Source organism: Bemisia tabaci, chromosome 3 (genome assembly GCF_918797505.1).
Source record: "Bemisia tabaci chromosome 3, PGI_BMITA_v3".
Taxonomy (NCBI): domain Eukaryota; kingdom Metazoa; phylum Arthropoda; class Insecta; order Hemiptera; family Aleyrodidae; genus Bemisia; species Bemisia tabaci.
Genome location: NC_092795.1, coordinates 47,157,709 through 47,180,091, shown reverse-complemented (window position 1 = coordinate 47,180,091; position 22,383 = coordinate 47,157,709). Strand labels below are relative to the sequence as shown.

Genomic DNA, 22,383 nt, shown 5'->3' with positions numbered 1-22,383 from the left:
TAGGTAAGGAGAATTTATGATTTTTTGAGTTTTGTGTCGTTATCGTAGCTTGCTGATATTTTTGTCCACATTTTGGTTCACTAAAATATTTTAGTACTTAATACTTCTGAGCAAAGAAAGGAAATACAAAATGTAGTCACATTTCTTTTTCTCTCTTACTAAGACTTTATCATTTTTTCATTTTATTGTGAGCTGTGTCGGTACGGAATCAGGCCCCTGATTCGCACTTTGCTTTTGATTTCATTCGTGAATAAATTTTTTTTTTGTTAGATTTGGGGGCCCTATAGTTCATCAAGACCCAGTAATTTGACCATTTTCTAAACAATGGACCAGAAATGACTTATTTTATTTTTCCATCCTGTCCATATCGACATATTGGAAGAAATTTTATTTTTTACTGAATGCTGCAAAACTATGTAAGCAAGAAGGGAAAGATGAAGGAGTGAAGAGAGAAGATAATCAAAATTAATAAGGCACTGGCATCTAGGTATGACGCAAAGTGACACTTAAAGCAAATGCATCTGCATCAAACATTTATTTTTAGGAAAGTAGGCATATTTTCAGCACTTGCCACTGTAGTAGCACCGTTAATTGTTTGTTTTCCGTATTGTTTGTCCTGTTTGTTGAATGTGTTGAATTGGCATCTTATTCGTCCATGATTTGTTATCAATATCGTAATGTGTTTGGACTCTCAGAAACTCGTCAAAAATCATTTATCTGTTGATCGTACTTCTTTCGTCGTCGTTTTTGCAAATTGAGTCGAGCTTTTCTCTATTTTCTATTTGAAGCTTTTCCATTGTGGTTCTGTCCTCATTTGAAATCATTTTTCATTATTTGTAGTTAAGTTTTGCATTTTGTTTGATTAATAGTTGCACCCTCACAGATTCTGCACCACTGATCAGCACTCTATAATAGCATTTTAATTCTTTAAGTCATATTGGATTAGAAATGATACATTTTTGTAATGTATCCCACTCAGATGCCACGATCGGAATAAGTTTCCCAGAAAGAGCTAATGTGAAGAAACTATGAACGGCTACTTTCATTGCATATTGTTTTGCATCTCTCTCGATGTTTTTTCTTTCTAATCCTTTTAATTGGCATAAGTTGATTCTGTCAAATAATTGCATTACCTTCAGGAAACCATTATTTTGATGCATTTTGTGTGCACGTCCGCACGTAGACCTTACCTTCTCTGCACGGTCACCCAAAAAAGAGACAGTCAGGTTCTAGCACATCACTGCGATCTAAAGATCTTGATTTCAAAGGGAGAGGGAATCATTAATCGCTCAAAAAAATAAGTAAATCAATAAAAAATGATAATAATAATAATAAAATATCCCTCTTTCTTCAGATCAACCCCAGACAAAATTGTACTTAACTCTTACTTGGAGCTTCCATTCCTTAAAATAATAGAGTGAAATCTTTCACTCTTAACAAAAACTTCAAATATAGAGTCCATTAGATAAGAGTTAAACCCGAACTCGACAGGCCACAGATCTCACCAACAATACATTCCTAGAAATGCTTCTAAAGTGTGTCCCTTTCTTTCCTCCTGATATTTTAATTCCCCTTTTATGGGAAACGCTAGTGAATTTTAATCAGTTTACAGACATTTCCGAGGTCCGTTTAAACTTTTGTTACCTCCCCACAACTTTTGCCCTTCCCAGTAAGGGTTTCATGTATCGAAAGCCGAAAGGCCGTTACCTGCCCGACTTCCCGCACACATTCGAGGTGACCCGTTTTCGATTAATTTAGGTGAATTCTAATCGATTTTAGGGCAGCTTTGGAGATTTTCTGAAGTTTTACCTTCCAGCCGAGTACCTTCTTCGTCAAACAACTTTTATTCCCATCCTTATATTTGGCTGAATGACGCCTTTGAAAAAGTATCTTCTTTAAAGTATCGTCCGTCGACCACTCACTGAAAAAAAGCTACGGACTATTATGTAGACATACTGTCCGTCCCGGGCTCAGAGGCCGAAAGTCCCTGGTAAAAATTGGCGATACGAGCTGCGTTTCAAAATTCCACCAGAGTTCTTATAGCCGATTAAAGAAGGCTATTGAAAATCATATAGCTGGCCGTAGAAAGCGGAGCAAATCATATAGCCGGGCTATACGAAGCTATAAAAAAGTATACAGTCGGGCTATAGTTCCTATCGCCGTGCTTTACACTTTATCGCCATTGACTATAAAAGGCTATAGGAAATTGTGTAGAAATTTGTGTGCTTTGGAAATCATCAAGTTTGATACGGAACTACCTTAATATTCACAAAACACACATTACATTTTCCTTTAAAACATATTTTTTTCATCAATTAAAATGAGAATAATCCATACAGAGTGTGCAAACATTTCAAAACCATGAGTTGAAAAACGCTGACTCCGCGAGATTAAATATTAGAGCCTAGCACAAACGGAGCGGCGACGCACTGGCGCCTACAAACCTAACAGGGATACTTCACGCATTGCGCAAACGTGCATTGACGCCTACAAACCTAACAGGGATACTTCACGCACTGCGCAAGCGCGCATTGACGCCTACAAACCTAACAGGGATACTTCACGCATTGCGCAATGCGTGCAGTATCCCTGTTAGGTTTGTAGGTTTGCGCGTTTCGCGCTGGCTGCCCGCCTGCCGCGCCGCGCCGTAGCGTACCACGGCGCTTGAAGCAACTATTTCACACCAGAGGTATTGCACAGTATCGTGCGAAATTGAAGGCGCTCCAACATATTAGGAATGGCAGGCATCCTTCAAAAGTACGGAGCTTTCCTCGCAAAATAAATCAAGATACTATGGCCCAAAAAGAGAGCGGTAGTCCAAAAACTCACTAAGTCCTAGTATCCGTATTTAGTAACGTTTAGCATAAACTTTATCGTCTGGCTGTTGCTTAATCGCCATCGGCTATGAAAGGCTATAAGAAATTGTATAGCCGGCTACAGAAGCTATTGGAAATCTTACAGCCGGCTTTAGATCTATAGTATTTTGGAACACACATTCTACTGCCAATTTTTACCAGGGGTTCTGGGTGCTGGACCCGTATCTCAGTTTGCTCCGGGTGCTACGCCCGGAACTTTCGGCCTCAGAGCCCGGAACCTGGACGGTATGTCTACATAGCCCGTGAGGACGGCTTCCACGGCTGGAGTTTCTTTTTCAGTGAGCTGTTATTCGGGGGCTTTGTCCCGACTCGGCAATATGGATCAGCGATAAAGTCTGGTGCTCGTCGTAGTCGTTGTAATCGGGGCTCCGTCTCCACGTCACGTACGGACGTCAAACAATGGGGGACGACGGAGGGACCGGTGTCGAACAGAAAGCGAGTGGCGCGAGAAACAAAAGCCGGGAAGACGAGACTCGAAACGGTCACAACATGATCGCATGCGGTCGCAGCGGCCATCCATCGGCAGGAGTCGTCCCGACCGGCCACAATTCAATCGACGTCCGATACGTGCGCCCGCGCTCGCGTACGTGACGACCGACGAACGTACGCGCGTGTCGCTCCTCGACCGGATGGCTCCGAGCCGTCCGCCATGGGAGTTGTGGGAAGAGCTTGACCGCTGATCCGATGGAGTTACGGGATCAATTTTGATCCATGAGCAATCAATCGTGATTTTAACGAGTGGTGAAGTCGACTTCATTTTGCAATTCGGAACTACGATTTCTGACTCGTCGGTAAAAACCCTTCTATGCATATGGAAACTAATGGTACGTGCGTTGTTTTTAAACTGAGGCGAAAATTGTTCTTCCTAAGTGCAACATGCAGTCCAAATCATCTGGCTCGAAATTTGCTGAAGAGTCCCCTAGCTTTCATTCGCCCAAATTTCATGCATCCCGTTTAACCCCCACTTCGTTTGCATCGCGCTAATTGTTGCGATATCCGCGCGCAGAAACTGAAATGAGTCATACAATTCTTTCGACGCGTATGTAGCTTCAATGGCCTAGCTGCAAATATGAAGGCGGAATGTATTACCATCATCGTCCTGGGACAGCCACGCCGCCCAGTTCGAGTACAGTCCTCGTGGCTCCACTTCGTTTGAAATTTTTTATAGTAGATATGTGTTTGTTACTTTCCATTCCATGAACCACCCGGCAAAGGTATTTGGATGCAGCTCCTCGCGTAAAATTTTTGATGGAAGTTTTTTTCCTCAATTCAAGACGCAAATTCGTTTTTGGCTTAATTTCTTTGTTTTCAAGGAGGATTTCCCTGCATTCCATAGAGATAAGGCAGGCTGTCTAAATATTTTTTTTCGTTTATAGAAGTAATAGAATAGTTCATTTTAATCCGATTTCAGATGTAACTAATCAAAAATTTTATTTTTCAAATCTCGTCACATCTTAGGCGCACGCCCCCTCGCCCCCCCCCCCCCCGACGTTTGCCCGAAAAATAAGAGATAGAAAAAGGGGGAAAAGAAAGAAAGAAGGAACGGAGGAAGAAAGACGGAAAGACGCTAGCATTTGGTACTTTTTCATGACGAAATTGACTCAAACCGCACGCTAGATTCTCTCAATTTTCGAATATTTTCTGGGGGAAGCGGAGAAGCCCCCTCAACCCCCCCCCCCCGGTTCGAAGTGTCTAGCTCCGCCTATGTCATTCAATATTTTTCGTGCAATTTTCGCACGAGCAAATCACAATTATGCTATTGTCTTAAACCAACGGAGTTGATTCTGACGCCTTGCTCCATTGTCCAGTCCATCCTTCGCACTGCTCCCGTGCTACAACTTCTTTTTAGGATGCTGAGGGAGGGGAAGGGGGGGGGGGGGCGAGCGTGATGCGTGAACGTGCGTCGGTTTTTTTCTCGTTTTCGCCAATCGCAGCCGCGGTGGCGACTCCTCAATCAACGCTCGACATCCAGCAGCCAACAACTCCGACATCCAGCAGCCAACAACTCCGAAGGCGCAAAAGTCAACATCCTCCGGGCCCGGCAGTTCCAGTCGTCGTCCGGCGAGGCCCCCCTGCGATCGTCCGTCGCGTCGCTGCGGTCCGCCAACTCGCGATTTCGCGCGATTTTTGCGATTTTCTCAACCCCAGGGATTTTCGTGTTTTTGGTGAAATCGCTCTTTTTTTCGCTCCAACCCCTCGATTACGGGAATTCGGACCCGCGGGTTTTTTCTCCCCTCATTTTTTCATGTTTTCGCGGGTTAGTGACATGTTTTGGTTCAAGAAGTGCCGTATTAAATGTAAGTTCGTTTTGACGTTTTTGAAAAAAATTGTGCCAGCTGAACATCTGACGTGATCATTATCATCAAATGTTTCGAATGTATGCTGTCAAACAGTTGTCATGACTTATTGCTTCTTCTTGCTTGTTCCCCCTTAAATGAGCTCTTATTTTCAATGGATGAGGTGAATTGGACGGATAAGTACTTTTGAATTGTCAATTCTTCGTTCGCAAACCCTTTATTTTCCTGGAGCATAAAATATTTTTAACAACCATACATTTTTTTTATACATTTCGACTTTTTCCCTCTTCTCAGTTGCCACCATAGGATCAGCACTATAAAGTATCGGCGGTTTACAATTTTAACGAGGTTTCATTGATAACAGCAGTTGCTATTGTTTTTCTTTTCATTTTTTTATTCTGACACCCGTTGAATTCTTGTACAATTGAGAAATATCATGGATATAGGCATTTTGAATTCCTTCGTCCAAAAAATTTGAGGATTCCAAGAAAAACGCGTTCAAAGTTAAAATCTACACAGGAGTTTATGACGCAGATAAACTTAAATTCGAATTTTGAGTCGAAGAAAAAGAGCTCGTGTATTCCATTTTCCGAAGAACATACCTCGAGACGAGTTTTACTCGTAGTATCTTCTGCGTTCTTCTCGACAAAAAAAAACTAAAACAAAACAAGGGAAACCGGGTAAGTTAGGAAAATACCCTAAAACCCCACTGAGAGTTTTACTTTGAATAAGCAATATTCAATTTTTTTTTTTTATATTTTATTTACGAAATAAAAGTTCCTTTCCCCTCTCATCCACAAGATGACGAGTTCTCAAAATTTCGGGAAAACCTGGCAAAAGTCAGGGAATAATTCCCAGTATTGGAAAGTCAGGGAATTTCATTGTAGAACCTTAAAATTATTCCTCTTAGCCAAAATATTGGTTTTTTTTTCCTTTTCCTTTTTCCCCTTTTTTTCAATTTCAAAGAGGAGAGTTCCCCTAAGAATTCATACTCAGAAAACATTGAAGAGACAAATGAAGGGCCACGGAGGACAAGGCCCATGAATGTAGTTTCTGTTAAAATTGAGAAAGTGATTTCAACTAAAACTAGTCTTGAGATATATCTATTCCGCGGAAAATTCATCGGTGAAATCAAATTCATAAGCATCAAAATGTCAGTTTGAATTTTCTTTCCGCCGTAAGGCTTCCTGTAATTTTGATACTTTAAACATGTTATTCTCGAAATGGCAAAAACTGCACACAAGCGCCTTGTCCTCCAAGTCCTCCCAATTCGTCGCTCCTGTGACTTTAAAGCGTAGCTCTATTTTACGGAGATCCGGGCTCCTGTGGAAATGAAGACACGCCTTTGGGTGATAGGGGCGACATGTTGTTAATTGTTCACTGAAAAAAAATCTCGGTGTATTTATTAAGAAAAGGGTAAAATTACCAAGAATTCAGGGTTCTATTTGATCCCAGTTTTTTCTTGGTAAAATTACCATTTATGGATTGGTAATTTTACGAGAAATCTCGGTGAAATTATTGAACTTTCTCGGTAATTTTACTGGACCTTGGTAAAGACGCCAATATTTTTTATCGACTGTGGTAGATTACCGAGATATAATGGCTAAGTTACCGGAATTGATTACCAATAAAAGTGGTATTCTTACCTGATAAAAACAGTAAAATACCGGTTTTCAGGTAAGCTTACCAGTTGTCTTGGTAAAATTACCAATATTGGTAAAAAAGTGAGATGGTAAAGGTACCAACGGACCGTGGTAAAAACGCCGAGAATTTTTTTTCAGTGTTGGTTCAAAAGCCATGAAAAATGAGGGAACTTTTAAGTCAAAAAGAACTCTTCACTGTTCCCTAGTTGTTTGACTCCGGCGTTTCCGTTGCGTCCGTTGAGCCTCCGTAAAAAATTAAAATCCTCAGTCCCGAAGTTTCCCCGGGCCCTAAACCAAACTTTTGACTCTGTTTGTTCGGGACTCCTCGGACGGTGGAACCGGTTGACCGCGACGCGACGTCGCGTTTTGTGTACCCATCCGCGCGCGGTGCCCGGTGGTGGTGGTGGCGCGGTTAGTTGTTGCGGTCGCGACTCTCCATCGCCGTCGCTTCCCCGCCTTTGTTTGCAAGAGCAAGAGCCGGAGCGTCCTCACGCGTCTTCTGCCCTCTGTCTCGGCTCCGTCGCGAGTCCGTGACTCCGTCGTCGATCTTGTGGAGTTGGAGTGGCCGGTGTCGACATGGGTGGAAAAGTGGGCCTGCTCTGCATCCATTGTTGGCCAAGTAAGTTTTTACTTCCAATGTCTACTCCGCGTCTGCCCTCCTTCCTTTCCAGGAAGCCGCTCTCACTTAGACGCTAGATCATTTCTCCTGATTTTTTACTCTGAGTAAAATGCCATGGTGTTTAGGACTGGGGAATAGCGGGTCTCATCAGGAAACGAAAAATTTCAGGAAAAATTCACTTTAAAACCTGTTTGAGGAAGCTGGATCTGTTCTTCTACTGCTTAGAGACAGTTTCGTTTTCAAATTTTCCGGCCCTCCATCCTTTCCAGGAAATCGCTCTCACCTAGACGCTAAGTACATATCATTTCTCCTGCTTTTTTACTCTGAGTAAAATGCCATGGTGTCTAGGACTGAGGAATACCGGGTCACATTAGGAAATGAAAAATTTCAGGAAGAATTCAGGCAACCCGTTTCAGAAAGCTGGAATCTGTTCTTTTACTGTTTAGAGACCATTTAATTTTCAAATTTTCAAGTATTCAGGCATTGATGGAAACTGTAAATCGGGGTTACGTGAAAGAAAATTGATAAATTTGACTGTGTGTGTCGCAGGCAATTAGCAATCGCCGGCAATTCGCAAGTTGGACATGTTGTTTCGAAAAATCGCAATAATGCGCATTGACTTGATGAAAGGTTTGATGGCCCTTCAATACCATGATCTTGGCTTGGAGCGCCCTCATTTTTTGTGATACTCTACGCTTTTTCATCGAGTTAGTTTGGTTGCCTATCCTATCCAAACTCAACTAGGGTCATGGTTTTCACTACACTTTTTCCTAAGTGTGCATGGCAACTACCGTGTTTTTACCGAGGGAAAAGTGTCCATATACATTAAAGGCAAAATATACTTAGTGTTCTAGTCATATTCCTTTATTTCTGAAGCTGTATGTTTCTTATTTGTTCACCAGTGACTCGCAAATTGCCGGCGATTGTCAATTGTCAGCGACATGTATCAATGTAACATTCTGGTTTCCTTTTTTTCCACGATTTCCTAACTGAAACTACAATGTCTGCTCCGAGTGTCCAAGCATCAGGATTCCCCGATTTTTTCGATTCTATCAGGATTTGAGGTCAATCAGGGTTTAATCCCGATTTGATCAGGATTTTAGGAAAAATCGGTCGTAAAATCAGGATTTGAGAAAAGTCGGCCGTTCGATCGGATTTTTTTTGTCGAGCTAGTTTTGTGAAGTTACATTCGCCTAATTTTTCTCCGCAAAAAATCAGAATTTCGAAAAATTGTGAAATCAGGATTTAGCAGCCACAAAAATCAGGATTTCATCAGGATTTCCCAAAATGAATAAACTAAACACCCTTAGCTGCTGTTTTTATTCATGGCGTGCTTTTTCAAGCACTTGCGTGCGACTTTCCTCATCAGAAAACACACCTTCAAATATCATCCAATCGAACCTAACGTATGACCGATCGATCGCGTCCCATAAAGAGCCGTCCGTCAATATTCCATGCAAAACAGGTTCCAGGCGGATAAGCGTATCAGTTTTTTGACCCGCCGACAAATACAAATTGCACGTCTCCGTTGGCGCACTTAGCCCCTGCCCAATCGCGGACCGCCGTATCATTATTAGAGAGGGGCACCTCCAGCCGATCCGTGCGCCCTGTCTAAAAAACGCCCGGGAGGGGGGAGGGGGAGGGGGATTTTAATTTCCTGCCTCACGCGCAATTCGAAATTGATAGGCGGAGGGATTATAGGTTCGGCGCGGCGCGGCCGGCCGGCCAAAAATATCCGCAATCAACGCCGATCACCGCCGCTCCGATCGCTAGACAGCGGCCAACGCATCTCTGCCGTACTCAGGAAAAACGGCGTATGAGCCGTTGGATGTTGCGAAAATTCTCCCAATAAAATGCAAATTTTCTCGAGAGACTCGTGAGAATTTCTCATGGGATTTTAATCCATGTGTCCAGGACCGGGAATAACCGAGATTCATCTGGGAATGAAAACTTTCCAGGAAAATTAGGAAAAAGTCAAAGAATTTGTTCAGGAACCGGGACGGGAACCACCTATTTTATTGCTGAGAGACCACTTTAAATTGTCTTCAAATTTTGCGAGAATTTTACTATATACCTCTTGTAATCAAAGTTTATGTTATTGCGCCTAAGTCGATATTATTGACCTCTCGAATGACATTTTGGAATCTTCAAATCATCATAATAGCTCTCATTGACCAGATAATATGAACATCAGGGACGCTTCTGGAATTAAAAATTTGAATGTGCGCCAAAGAATCGACTGAAATATGAACAAAATTCTATGTTCATATCTGGAACGCTAGATAATTACATAGATTTTCCTAAGAAAATCCCGGGGAAGTGGAAGTATGAGGATTCTCTTCAGGGGATGAACTCCTACAAATCAGAGAATGAGCAGAGTAAAGACTTATAGAGATCATGTTTTAATCTCCATTTACTCTGAAGATTTGAAAAATTCGAGGAAAAATATGCACCATCCTCAAGAATAAATATTTTACTGGGAGAAATTGGCAATGCTGGAACGATCATATAACGTTTTTCCTCAGCGAGGTGGAGCTCTTTTCGAGATCACTCCGGCAGTCGTAAATCGTATTTTCGGTCGTTGTTCGGCCGGGGATTCCAGAGAGATTTTGCATTCGTTAGCCCTGGCGATAGCTTTTTAATGGACATCGCTGTCACTCTAACTCTGTTCCTCGCCAAAACAGAACGAGAAAAGGACAACAACACAACAATCGAATCCGAAAAAGGATCATATGCATACTTAATTAAAGTCTTAAGGTATTAAACTCAATTTACAGAGCAGGGATAATGAACTTGAGATACTTGGGTTTCAAAATTTTAGCTTGTAAGGAGGTAACTAATTAAGTACAAACGAGTTTTTAAGGTGGCCAATTTCATAAAATCTGTTTCTGCTGCTTTAAAAAAAATTAATACAAAATCAAATAAAATTGCCCATATAAATCTATGTTTTTACAAACGTGTGGAAGTACTTGATTCCTATCGAATGTCCTTTGTGAATTCAGTCCTTTCAGCTTTCAATCTAATCGTATAGTCATTGCGACCTTTTGTCATCTAGTGTCACCGGTTCTTCTTGAAGGGGAATAAACATTATTCGCAGAATTTCGACCATGCTCTCAAGGTACAGAAAATGATCCATGAGAGTAAATGCATGACAGGGCTCATCTCAGAGTGGGCATAGTTCCTTTTCATTTAAAAACGTCCATTCATCGATCGAAAATCGCAAGGGAGGAAGGGGAGTTTCATGCTCATCAGGAGCGTCAATAACCTTGACATTGAAAATCGGAAATAAGCATCAGGATTGATGGAATTTTACCGGGTTACCGATGATGTGGACTAGAAACTCACGAATATACAAGTTTTATAAGCTATGAACTCAGTCGTTCATCGTTTGATGTTGGGCAAACTGCCCACTCAGCCACTCTGCCTCGACTTCTACGTATAACTGCTCCAGAGCAGTGCAGGTTGCCAAATGCCGCTGTGCGCTCGAGATTGGGGAAAAATATGATTCGAATTAAAATTGGGAAATTTTTGAAGCCCCATTTCCTACACCAAGGGGTAAGGAAGAGCGAGCCCACACGGAAAAAAAATTGTAAGGGGTCATCCCCTAAAATCGTGGTACTACCCCCATTTGTTGGATGTTACGGGCCTCTCCAACTAAGTGTAGAAGGACCGCAACTCAAGCTGGGGTCGCACCGCAACATTTGGGTTAATAACCTAATTTAATGGGTATAACCACAATTAATCGGAAATTTCCATATCATCCAACAATCCCTACCTCTTTTTCCGTGCACCGCGGGGCGCTTTAGATTTCTAGGAGATTTTCAAAATCTCTTTGGAGGAATTTTAAAACAGACTAAGTATCCAGGAGGAGCATTAGGCCTGAAATTTTCGTCCAAATAAATCCAATCTGTGATTTTCAAGAATTTATGTTGCTCTCTTCTGAGTTCTATGGTGTCAGAAATCTCAGAGTAAGATGCGGAGTGAATTTCACACCCGAGCCCGATTTGCCCCGAAAACACCGGAGAGATATACATTAGAGTGAAATTCACTCTGCAAGAGCGGAGTCAACCGTGCAAAAAGAGTAATGGAATCCACATCGTAGAAAATGGAGTTCATTTCACCCCGCAAAAAAGTAGACATGTCACTCCGGTTGTTCAGAAGCAATGCAAGCTTTACAATCCAAATTTCACTCGAAGATTTTAGAAATGTTCTGTGCTATGAAAAATTTTTGATTCTTGGACGTCTCATGAAAAATTTCTGGCCACTGGAGTCTAAAGATGTTTTATTTATGATCAGATGTTCAAAAATACAACTGAATCGAAGACAAAACAAGGACGAGCTGCAGGTACGCCGAATTGCAGTCCTCACGAACTGCAACCCGGCGATTTTCCATCGGAAAATAACGCGGTCAACTCCTCAATAAGTACTCCAAATCGAACAAAACACCCGCAAAACTGACCCCTCTCCCACTTATAACAATCCGAAAAGAATTGGGACAGTAAGTCTTTGTCTTCATGAAAGAGTCATCAGAATGCTCAAAGAATGCGCTTTGTTTTACAACTTCCGCTCCGATGCAACACATTTCGTGTCGGAAGTGTCATGAGCCATCCTGAGACCGCGGTCAATTTGCCGTGCTAAGGAAGAACGCCGTATGAGCCTTCAGGCGTTGCTAAATTGTCTTTGGTAAATCACGAATTCTCGGGAAAGTTTGTAAATATTTTTCTTCCAATTTTTCAGATAATTTTGTCCGCAATTTCACCAGAAGTTCCTGAAAATGTCAAGGAAAAATATTCCTAACTTGCCGCAGAAATAAACATTTTATCGAAGGAAATTTGGCAACCCTCGAATGTTCATACGGCGTTTTTCCTCAGCACGGCAGAATCGTCAGCGACACTTGGCGGTTACGCCAGGACACGGGGAGTCAAGAGGTGTGTGGACGGACCAAACGACGAACACGTCCATCATGCGGACGTATTTAATATCTTCATCGTAGCGTGGGCTCTGTCGTGCATGTATTCCTACGGGTCGCAGAGCCCATGTCACAATGAAGATAGGTTCTTTTGATTTTACTACGTCCACGTCCATGTGAGCTTCTTCGTCGCTTAGCGCGACCGGTGACTGCGGTGTCCCGGTCCAAGCGCAAACACCGAACACCTCCAACTCAAACATTAGTCGTCCGTTGGGTGGGAACTCGGAGGTGTGTGTGTCGTGTCGTCGCACTCGGCGCTGGTGCACTTCCGCGCGGCCGTGATATCCGAGCCCGTGGGTGGCGCCCCGAACCGAACCCCGGGCGGCTTCCGAAAAGCTCAAGGTCGTCCGCTGGAACCGAGGAACTCCACGTGGACGCTGGACGACGCTGGACGTCGGGTCTGTCGAATATCGGGGTGACGAATGGTCTTTCGATAAGCAGGAACGAGCTGCATTTTTATGTGAGACGCAGGCGTGGGTGGAACTTGGAATTTTTTCGTGGGGGCCATATTAGTACCCAATCGGTCATCGAGGGGCGTCCAGAGGGCGCAGAAAGACACTCTACCGAAAAGGTTTAGGAGACGCCCCAGCTCCCAAAAGGAGCTCGAGGGCCCTTCTTGAGAAGATTTTTGGGATTGAGGCGTTTTGGGAGCAATGTTGAGCTGCACACCGAAATTAAAAATAAAGAAACATTACGCATTTTTCTCGGAAAGCTCAGGTTCCGCTCGAATCGTGAAAATTCACGTGGACCCCGTGGGGTGGGCCAACATGTCAGGATGCGGATGGTCCTCTTATGGGCAAGGACGGAGCACAGTGGAATGAGCCTTTGGAGAAAGTCAAGCTCAAAAGTTTGGACAAAAACCGCGCATTTTTATCTATATTTCGTCATTTTGTGAATTGCAAGTTGTGCGTTTTGAAGGGAATTCTACGGGAAAACCGATGCAACTACCAATAGATCTTTACGTTTCTTATTAACAAAGATGAAAACCTTTACAGTTTTCACATCATGTTTAACCTCTCTTATTGGCTGCTCCATCGAGCGGAGCGCAGAGAAGGAGCAGAATAAGATTTTAAAGTAAAGCGACGCGCACTACATAACTATTTTTATCCGATATACTGTGCCCTTTCCCAGGATGTCAGTAGTCGATCATGAACGTTCCTTTTTCACAAATCAACGGTTAAGTTTGATCAGGCTCATCGATTGAAACTTTCTATTAAGGTATCCATTAAAGAATCGTTCTATCGACTGACAGATTTCGGTCATGAATGTTCTTTTTTTCACAAATCAACGGTTAAAGTTGATCAGGCTCATCGATCGAATTTCTCTATTAAGGTATCCATTAAAGAATCGTTCCATCGACTGACAGATTTCGGTCGAAATTAATTCATCCCGCAGAGCCCGTTCTGTCAATCGTCAGTGCATGAAAGCTCGCCGCATACGTCGCGGCGCTATTTTTCGCGCCGGAAAACGGATCGTATTAGCAGCCGAAATCCGCTCACGACTAATCATGTCCCGGACAAATCAAACGCCGCTCAGTCCGCGTTCGAATTCCTTTTCATATTCTGCCATGCTATGAGGAAAAACGCCGTATGAACATTCGAGAGTTGCCAAATATCCTTCGATAAAATGTTTATTTTTGAGGAAAGTTATGAATATTTTTCCTTGGAATTTTCAGGAACCCTAGGTGAAATTACGAACAAAATTATCTGAAAAAATGGAAGGAGAATATTCATAAGTTTACCAGGAAATTCGTGTTTTATCGGAGGAAATTTGGCAACGCCTGAAGGTTCATACGGCGTTCTTGCTTAGCACGGCAGTATTGTGGCCCAACGGCAATGGGACCAGGCCGGGGGGGGGGGGGGGGGCGTGGGGCTGGACTTAATCGCTACGACACGAATTTATCGGGGATTAAAAGGTACAAAACGGCCGAATAAAAAGCCGGTCGACGATAGACAATGGGCCCAACGGGACGTGGCCACGAGCGCTTCGGTTCGCTCCGACCGCGTCGTAAAATCGCTCGCTTTTTCCGCCCGCCGTCCCGATCGACTTTTCAGAGCTTTTAGTTATGAGTTATTTTGGATTCGGCGGGGGATTTAAAAGCGCATTCGCGTGATCGCGCGTTTATCCTCCGTTTTTATTGATTTTTTCGATCGATAGCCGTATAGCGTATAATCCACGTTTAAAATTCACTTATAACTGCCTGGTGGGCCGATGATCGAATCTTTTTCGATACTTAACGACCGTAATGTATAACTGCTTACCGTTGCGAGATTGAGATTTATGGATCAGGGTTGTTCGACAATGTACCGGTTGATCTGGCGGGTCTGCGGGCTTGATTTTAGATCAGCTGAGTCTGAGTTTGGTCTGAATGGATCGTTCCTGGAGAACTCTTTCTCTCAGAGGAAGTTGGGCTTTTATGACTCGTGAACGAAAAATTACCCTGAAGGTTCATTTCATGGGTGAAATTCTTCAACGAAGGATAAAGGTCACACGGATGAAACTTTTAATGACTTTCCTGTTCATGTAACTTCTGGAAAAATTAGAGCAATACAGCCAAAGGCGAAAGGAAAGGGAGAATTGAGGGTTTCGGATCGGAAATTCTAGTATTCAAGTTCTCTTTTCGAGATTCTTACAGGATTTTAACTTTGAGGAATTCCACCCCTTACAAAATTTACGGTTTTGAACTAAACATAATTTATGTAAGGGATTCGGAATTTTCTCATAAATTCCAGTCCCTGGTTTCGCGGCAAATCCGGGATATTATGATCCTGAAGATTATGCGTCTCACCATCGTATCTTTACGCCTCTTTCATACTCCTGGAGTGTATTCGTAATTTCAAGACGATTATAAAAAAAAAAATTAAATTCCCAACTCAAGCTCCTCGATATCCAATGGACCCTAAATAATAATTCGTGGATTCAATATGCATAGAGTCCATGCCGATTAAGTTAACGCACTTTTCATACTGCAACGGAAGATTCGCTTTCTTGATTCTTCCATTTTCTTCACATGTAAAAGTGACGTCAGACGATCTTCTGTCGCAGTCTAGAAGTGTGTTAACTAATTTGACTTGCACTTCACCAATCTCTGTTGGCCTGACAGTCCAATAGAGCTCGAAATTCAATTGACAGTGATTAAGTAGCTCATGAATAAAAAACAGTACACATTAAATGAATCAACACATTGGTTGAGAGCCGGCATCAGCGTTTCACGTCGGGACAAGGGTTGGAATTAGGAGCAAATTGGGAGCAAAATTGGTCGGCGCACGGTGACGATGATTAACAAGAGAGAAACAAAAAAGGAAGGAAAAAAAGAAGGAAGTGCATGCAAGTAGATTGAGAAGGGGGAGGGAGGGAGTACCGGTAATGAAAGCGCACCGAACGATGCAATGACAATGTACCACGGCCGATAACATCGTTGCCACATTTTAGTCATCATACTAACCTGAAAACAACATTACTACTGACTAGTTTTTCATTTTGGTTGCAGTGTAAAATGTGTTTTTCCCCCCTCGTTTTTTTTCTTGTTTTATTTTTTTTCTAACGTCACAGTCGCGTGCAGTCGCCACACAATGAGATCATATCAGTGTGACGCTGTAAAACATTAGTCATTTAAATATCTGAGCCAGCATTTTGCGATTCTCTTGGTTTAATTTTTAAAATATTGTGAAGACCGTCAGAAATTCTGCAATACGTTTACCAAAGTTTTTTATGGAGACATGAATTAATTACTCGTATTTTTGCCGAGAGGAAACTATCTAAGCCGAGAGAAAAAGTAAATACACGTGTTTATCGGTGATCATTATTTATGGGTAATATCTCGTCTAAAAAAACTAATTTTTTCAAGAGGATGAGATATGCTCGTTGAAATCAAATCTTAGAATTTCCTACAAATCCTCATGAAGTCTTATCCTTTTTTACAGGATAACTCTGCTTTCATAGTCAGTTTCTAGTGCTCGACGACACCTATCCGATACAGTCCTCTACATGGAGCTGTCTCGGAAACGCATAATCCGCTGGATTTTAATTTACCTTTCCGAAAAAGTATGAGAACGTGCAAAACGCCTTCATTTCTGAACGATACCACACCGCGGCACTCAAGCTCGAATAGTTGCATCCCACAGAAAGTGAAACAGCGCGGCTGTTAAACCCCGATTCTAAAGCAAAAATCTATATCTATGCTGATCATGAAAGAGGGAGAATTCCTTCGTTATTTTCTTCCGTATTATGTTTCTAAGCCAGGGATTAGAAATTTCGGAGACACCTTTAATTTTTTTTATCACGTGGCTCGAACGACGTCATGGTTTTCAGTTGGTCCCTATTGAAACTTCTTCAGAGTGAAGCTTTAATTAGACGAAGACCCAAGCTCTATTTCCAAGATTTTTTTCACCGACGAAATAACGATGAACACTTTAGTGCTCTTTGAAAAACTTGTTTCCTTTTCAATTTCTATACGAGTCTTAAGCAATTATTATTTTCTCCTTTTTTCCCTTTTTTTTCTAAAAAAATCGAATCCTAAAATCTCCTCATCGTGAAATTATTTGTACATATACCTAAGTGAAATCATATGTATGCATTAAAATATCAATGCCAAATGCACTATCAAGGAACGGCTTAAAATTCCAGATTTTGTACAGATCGGTATTTTTACGATGGCTTTTTTTATAGGCGCCTATAACAATTGTAGAATAAAACAATACAATGCATCTCTGTAGAGCCCAAATATTTGATTGTTCTATGTTTCTCCGACCGCGGCGTTGATTCTCCGCGTGGAGTTTGTAGAAAGGAATAGAAGCAGTGCGTCGTGCGTATTATTGGCACCGTCCTGGTAATTTTACGGGAGCCGTAAAGATTTAATGGACCGAAGAAGTACGCAACAAAGTGTGCCCGTGAGCATTCGCGGCAGGTGCACGCATACCATTCGCACTTGCAGGTCCTCTCATTCCTCTCGCTTTTCGTAACCGCGTATCTTTAGATCCGACTGTATTAAAGTGTGCTGAAATTCGTTTAAGACTGTGTTGTCAAGTGGATTTGGAGTGGCAGTTCGCTCACTTGAACAAACTTCCCACAATATTATTGGACTAACTTTTGTAATTAGGAACTACAATGCGTAGCTCATCCGTAAAAACACGTGTTTGCAAAGGGAAACTAATTGTATATGCATTGTTTCTAAACTGATTGTGAGCCAGAAATGGACTACCTAAATTTTGGAATTAGGAACTACAATTCCCGGCTCAAGTTTCTAAACCGATTCTGAGCCAGAAATGGACTACCTACATTTTGAAATTAGGAACTACAATTTCCGGCTCAGTGTAGAAACAAAGTATATGTTATTAGCCTCTCTATGCATAAAAGTGTTTTTATGGATGTATTGAACCGAGATAGAAGTAACCGTGATGTGCACTGTATCGCGAGGGATGACGTCATACACGGTTTTTTTAAAGGTAATACACACATTAGATGTAGGAACTCGGCGTTCTAACGGAGCTTATAAAGTTGCAACACCCCTCATTCTGCGATCATCGAAGCACACTTTTGTGCCACCTGCAATAAATTCGTCCTTTCCCTCACGAAGGGAAGTAATTACTTTTCAAAGTTGCCAAATTTCCCCCCGAAAATTGCATTTCCACCCGGTGAATCTGAGGGCATTTTCAACGAAAAATGTCACCTATTTTTCTTCTGATACTGATTTCATGCAGAAATAAAGAAAAAATTGTAAACGACAGTTGCACATTTACATTCTTGTAAAAATTGTAATTGTTCAAGTCGATTTTGCAACCTTGGAATGGAGTAACGTTCCTTCGTGCGGGGAACGACAAATTGGTCGTATTTCTGCCAAAAGGAACTATGTCCCACGCAAACCTTATGCACATAATTCCTTTCAGCATAATTACGTCCGATTGAGCCCTTTAATGCGTTCCAAAATGCAAATTCTCCAATGAAGAGACGCAGAGGCCCCCGAAAAATATTCCGGAACACCAGCCCGAAATCATCGAAGCCTCGTTGCACGGCGGTCGGATCGTCCAAGGCATCGAACTTTTGGAATCCATAGGTCTCACGTACCGGTGGAATTCTGTGTGTCGAATGTCTTTGGCTAAAATCCATCATGAGTATCCGCTTCGGTATTTCCGACAGAAAACCCCTCTCGCGGACCGAATTTAAATCCAGCCCAGTGAGATGTAGGCTGAGGACCATGATTCCATCGATCGTGAATCATTTAACGGCGTTCGGAGAAGCCCAGTGAGGTGTCTCTAGGTATTCTGCTGCATGCTAAGGAAAAACGTCGTATGGGCATCCAGACGTTGCCAAAATTCCTCTAATAAAATACACATTTCCAAGGAAATTTGTGGATATTTTTCTCCCAATGTTTCAGGGAATTTTTCTCGCAATTTAATCTAGCGTATTTGAAAATTTTAATGAAAAATATCAACAAATTTCCTCAGAAATTTATGTTATTAAAAGAGAAATTCGGCAAAAACCAGCTGTTTATACGGCGTTTTTCCTTAGTATGTCGGCATAGATGCGCGGAACTTCTTTTCGCCCGAACTTGCTTCGCGCTAGAAGCATTGCTCAAATTCCAGCTTTTGCGTGACTGGTCCATTCCATCCAATTTCGAATGTTTTCTTATTCCACGCGCCGATCCGGTTGCGCGTAGACTACTAGCTGTCGACGACGACGTTGGATCCGTTCAATTTCTCTGCCATCCGACACGTTGCCCGGTGGAAAGCAGTTTCTGATACAGCTCCGACTTTCCATCCATCCCGATGAGACATCTGATATGAGCGGTGTTTATGGTATCTCTTCGATTCGAATCCGTCTTTTACTTTTGCCGCGTCTGAATAAAAAAGTTACTGGCCCTATAGACGTACCGTCCGTTCCGGGCTCAGAGGCCGAAAGTTTCGGGCGCTGGAGCCGTATTTTCGATTGCTCCGGGTGCTGCGCGCGGAACTGTCGGCCTCTCGTTCCGTCGACATTTCCAAATAACCGTGGTAGTTTTCCAATTAATCGTTGTAGTACCCCAATAAATTAGGTTACTACCCCAACTTGAGTTGCGGTACTACCAAAATCATTTGGAAATATCCAAATCATCCCACAAATTGGGCTAGTGCCATAATTTTAGGAGATAATTCCTAACACTTAACTCTTCCGTGATAGCTAACCAGCAACCTCATCGGTCTGTTCCATATCAAGTTAGGCTAGGTTGATTCTGATTTTCAGCCCTTAACTGTGCAACCTAACAATTATTTCCTTCTTTTCCCGTGCATATTTCGATGATCCACTCTCATTCGACTGTATGTCTAACAGATTTCCCTGATTCTTTTGCAGCGTCCGAGTCCGGATCTATGATTGGGCGCGATCCTCTGCCTCCCCGACTGGCGGGGCCCAACCAACCCGTCAATGGGGTCGCCTCCCCCGAGAAGCTCCCGGGAAACTGTAACCACCTCCTCTCCAGCTCCCCGCACCACCGGAGCAACTACCCCAAAACCAGCGTCTCTCCCCTCAACCCCATCCCCCACAGCCCCCTCAACACCCTCAACACCATGAACAACGTTCACAGGCCCTGCGTCGACCCGGTGCAACAGAAGAGGGTGAGTCTATTTTTCTCCTTTTTATCGTGATTTCCACATTTTGGTTTTTCTTCGTTCCGCGAACAAGTTATGCGCTGCAATGAGAACGTTGCTTTTTGTGGGCGTGGGTGTTTGTGTGAGTGTGTAAGTATTACTCATTACAACCGGTACGGATTTATTATTTGGTCAAATTTTGAAACGCACTTTGGGTACCAGTTATATTTTTAAGGTTATTACTCTAAATTCCGAAATATCTCACTAGAACCGAAAATGTCATCAAGACCTAAAAATTTATCGCACATGCCCTAGAATCTCCAAAACATATCGTTAAAATTTATGATTTGACAAAGGATTTTTAAACAGAGGTGGGTAGAACCGGTCCTCATTTGAAAAAATGAGGGGTTTAATGAAAGAACCTCCGAAAGCCCGAGAAACTTCCTGAAACTACATCATACAAATCTTCCCCAATTTACTCAATATGGATTTCCTCAATATTTGGATCATAACTTACAAACCCCATTTGTCTAACTATCTATTGAGGAACCAATGCACAGGATGTTTCAATATATTAGGGCTTCGGGTGTATGTGATGTGGGGGAGCGGGAGGGTCTTCAGGAAAAAAAACCTACGCTTATAATTTTTACTCCATCGTGCTTGGAAACTGTATCCTAGTTATTATTTAGTTACTTTTTTTTTGGTGCGCCTGAAAAATCATCAAGCGAGACGCCTCGTCGGTACCGCTCCTACGTTCCGCGTGTGCAACGCTGACATTCTCAGAAAGAACGCCGTATGTGTCTTCAAACGTTGCTAAATTTCCTCTGATTAATTACGAAATTTCAAGAAAACCGCGAGTATTTTCTCTCCAGTTTTTCAGGGAATTTTATTCACAATCAAATCTCAATTTTCTAAAAATTTCAAGAGACATTGTTCCCTGCAACTCCTTTCAAAAATAAACATTTTCTCGAAGAAAATGTGGCAACTCTCAAATGTTCATACGGCGTTGTTCTTCAACACGGCAGAACGCACGTTGGCGTCGTGGGCTCAACGGTCTAGATTTCCCGACCGTGGATGAGGGGGGAAGGGGGCGATAAAAAAGAAAATCCTCGCAAAAACAATGCAAGGCAACGGGTCCGCTAATTCGAGAGGCGTCGGCGATGCACACGGGTGCAACGTGCAGTAACGCATGCGTGACTCGCGCGCAGGTGACGCCTCCGGCCGTCTCTCGTCTTTTGTTTTTCCCGGACCGTTTTTCACCCGCCGCCGCGAGATCGGACTTGATTAAAACGGCTCCCGGAGTGTGTAATTTCTGATGGCCGGCACGGGTTGTACATGCACCCCACGGCCCACACGCCACGCATCGAACTGGGCCGACCCATGTGAAATTTTCCGCCTTGAGACTCGTTACCTCCTTCGAAACAAAGAGAGAATTGGGACATTGCTATGATTTAAGTGGAGGAGAATAGAGGAAACATGCAGCGAGGAATGTAACTTGATTTCGTTGGCTAATAGGTCAGTTACGGTGTTTCGGCAATAGCCGCTTTCAATATAACCACTCTGGTAAAAAGAAACCTCTTGGTTCAAGAGTGCAGTTTCTTGTCGCCGGATTTAAGAGTCTGGACTCTTGTTTCAATGCAAAATCCGCTTGAATCAATGCAAAATCCGCTTGAATTATGAGTTCAAGACTCTTAAATCCGGCGACAAGAAACTGCACTCTTAAGTCAGTGCACCGCGGCATTGGTCTAAGAGGTTTTTTTTTACCAGTGCTGGGTGTTTACCGTCAGCGAAAACCGGAAAAGGCAGGAAAATCGGTCATGGAGCAGGAAATTTCAAGTTTGTTAAGCATTTTCCAACTACGTGCAGTTAAACACATGCAAAAGTGAAACATTTGAGTGAATGAATGAAATGAAACAGTGTCTGTCTGCAAGATCAAACGGGTATCAGTTTATTCGCGCAAACTTTGATTTAAAATATCAGAAAAATTCAAAATGAAATAATTGAAACCATGTTTCCCTTCCCTATCATTTTTAGGATTTTTTCCACCATCTCCAAGGCCCACCGTCAGAAAAATGCGTCGGCTACGCCACAATGAAACCCGCATTTTCCGAAAGGCCTCGTCTCCATGGGGTGTTTCATTGGATTCGTCCCAGGGGAAAATCAGCTCACTCGCGAAGTTAAGAAACATATTGAGTTATCTATAGTTCAATACTAATCACAGTACCAAGTTGAGTCCTAAGAGCATCTCAAGAAGAAATATTGTCGTTTTGTCGGGGGGAAGCCCAGAAGTTTCATTCCTGCAACTCGAACTTGGGACAGATCACATGATTCGTCCCGTGTAGACAAGGCCTAACTCCTACCCCAAAATGTCCAGCTTGTATTTGTTCGTTTGATAATTGGACTTCACTTTGAAATGG

The 22,383-nt window shown here is 42.6% G+C and overlaps 1 protein-coding gene across 1 annotated transcript in view; it reads left to right on the top strand.

Moving 5' to 3' along the window:
- Positions 1-22,383, top strand: part of LOC109030629 (pleckstrin homology domain-containing family A member kramer) — a 173,770-nt gene that overhangs the window by 131,988 nt on the left and 19,399 nt on the right. Inside the window, 1 exon segment of the mRNA XM_072298468.1 lies at positions 19,731-19,993. Within this exon segment, the coding sequence (XP_072154569.1) occupies positions 19,731-19,993 (263 nt within the window).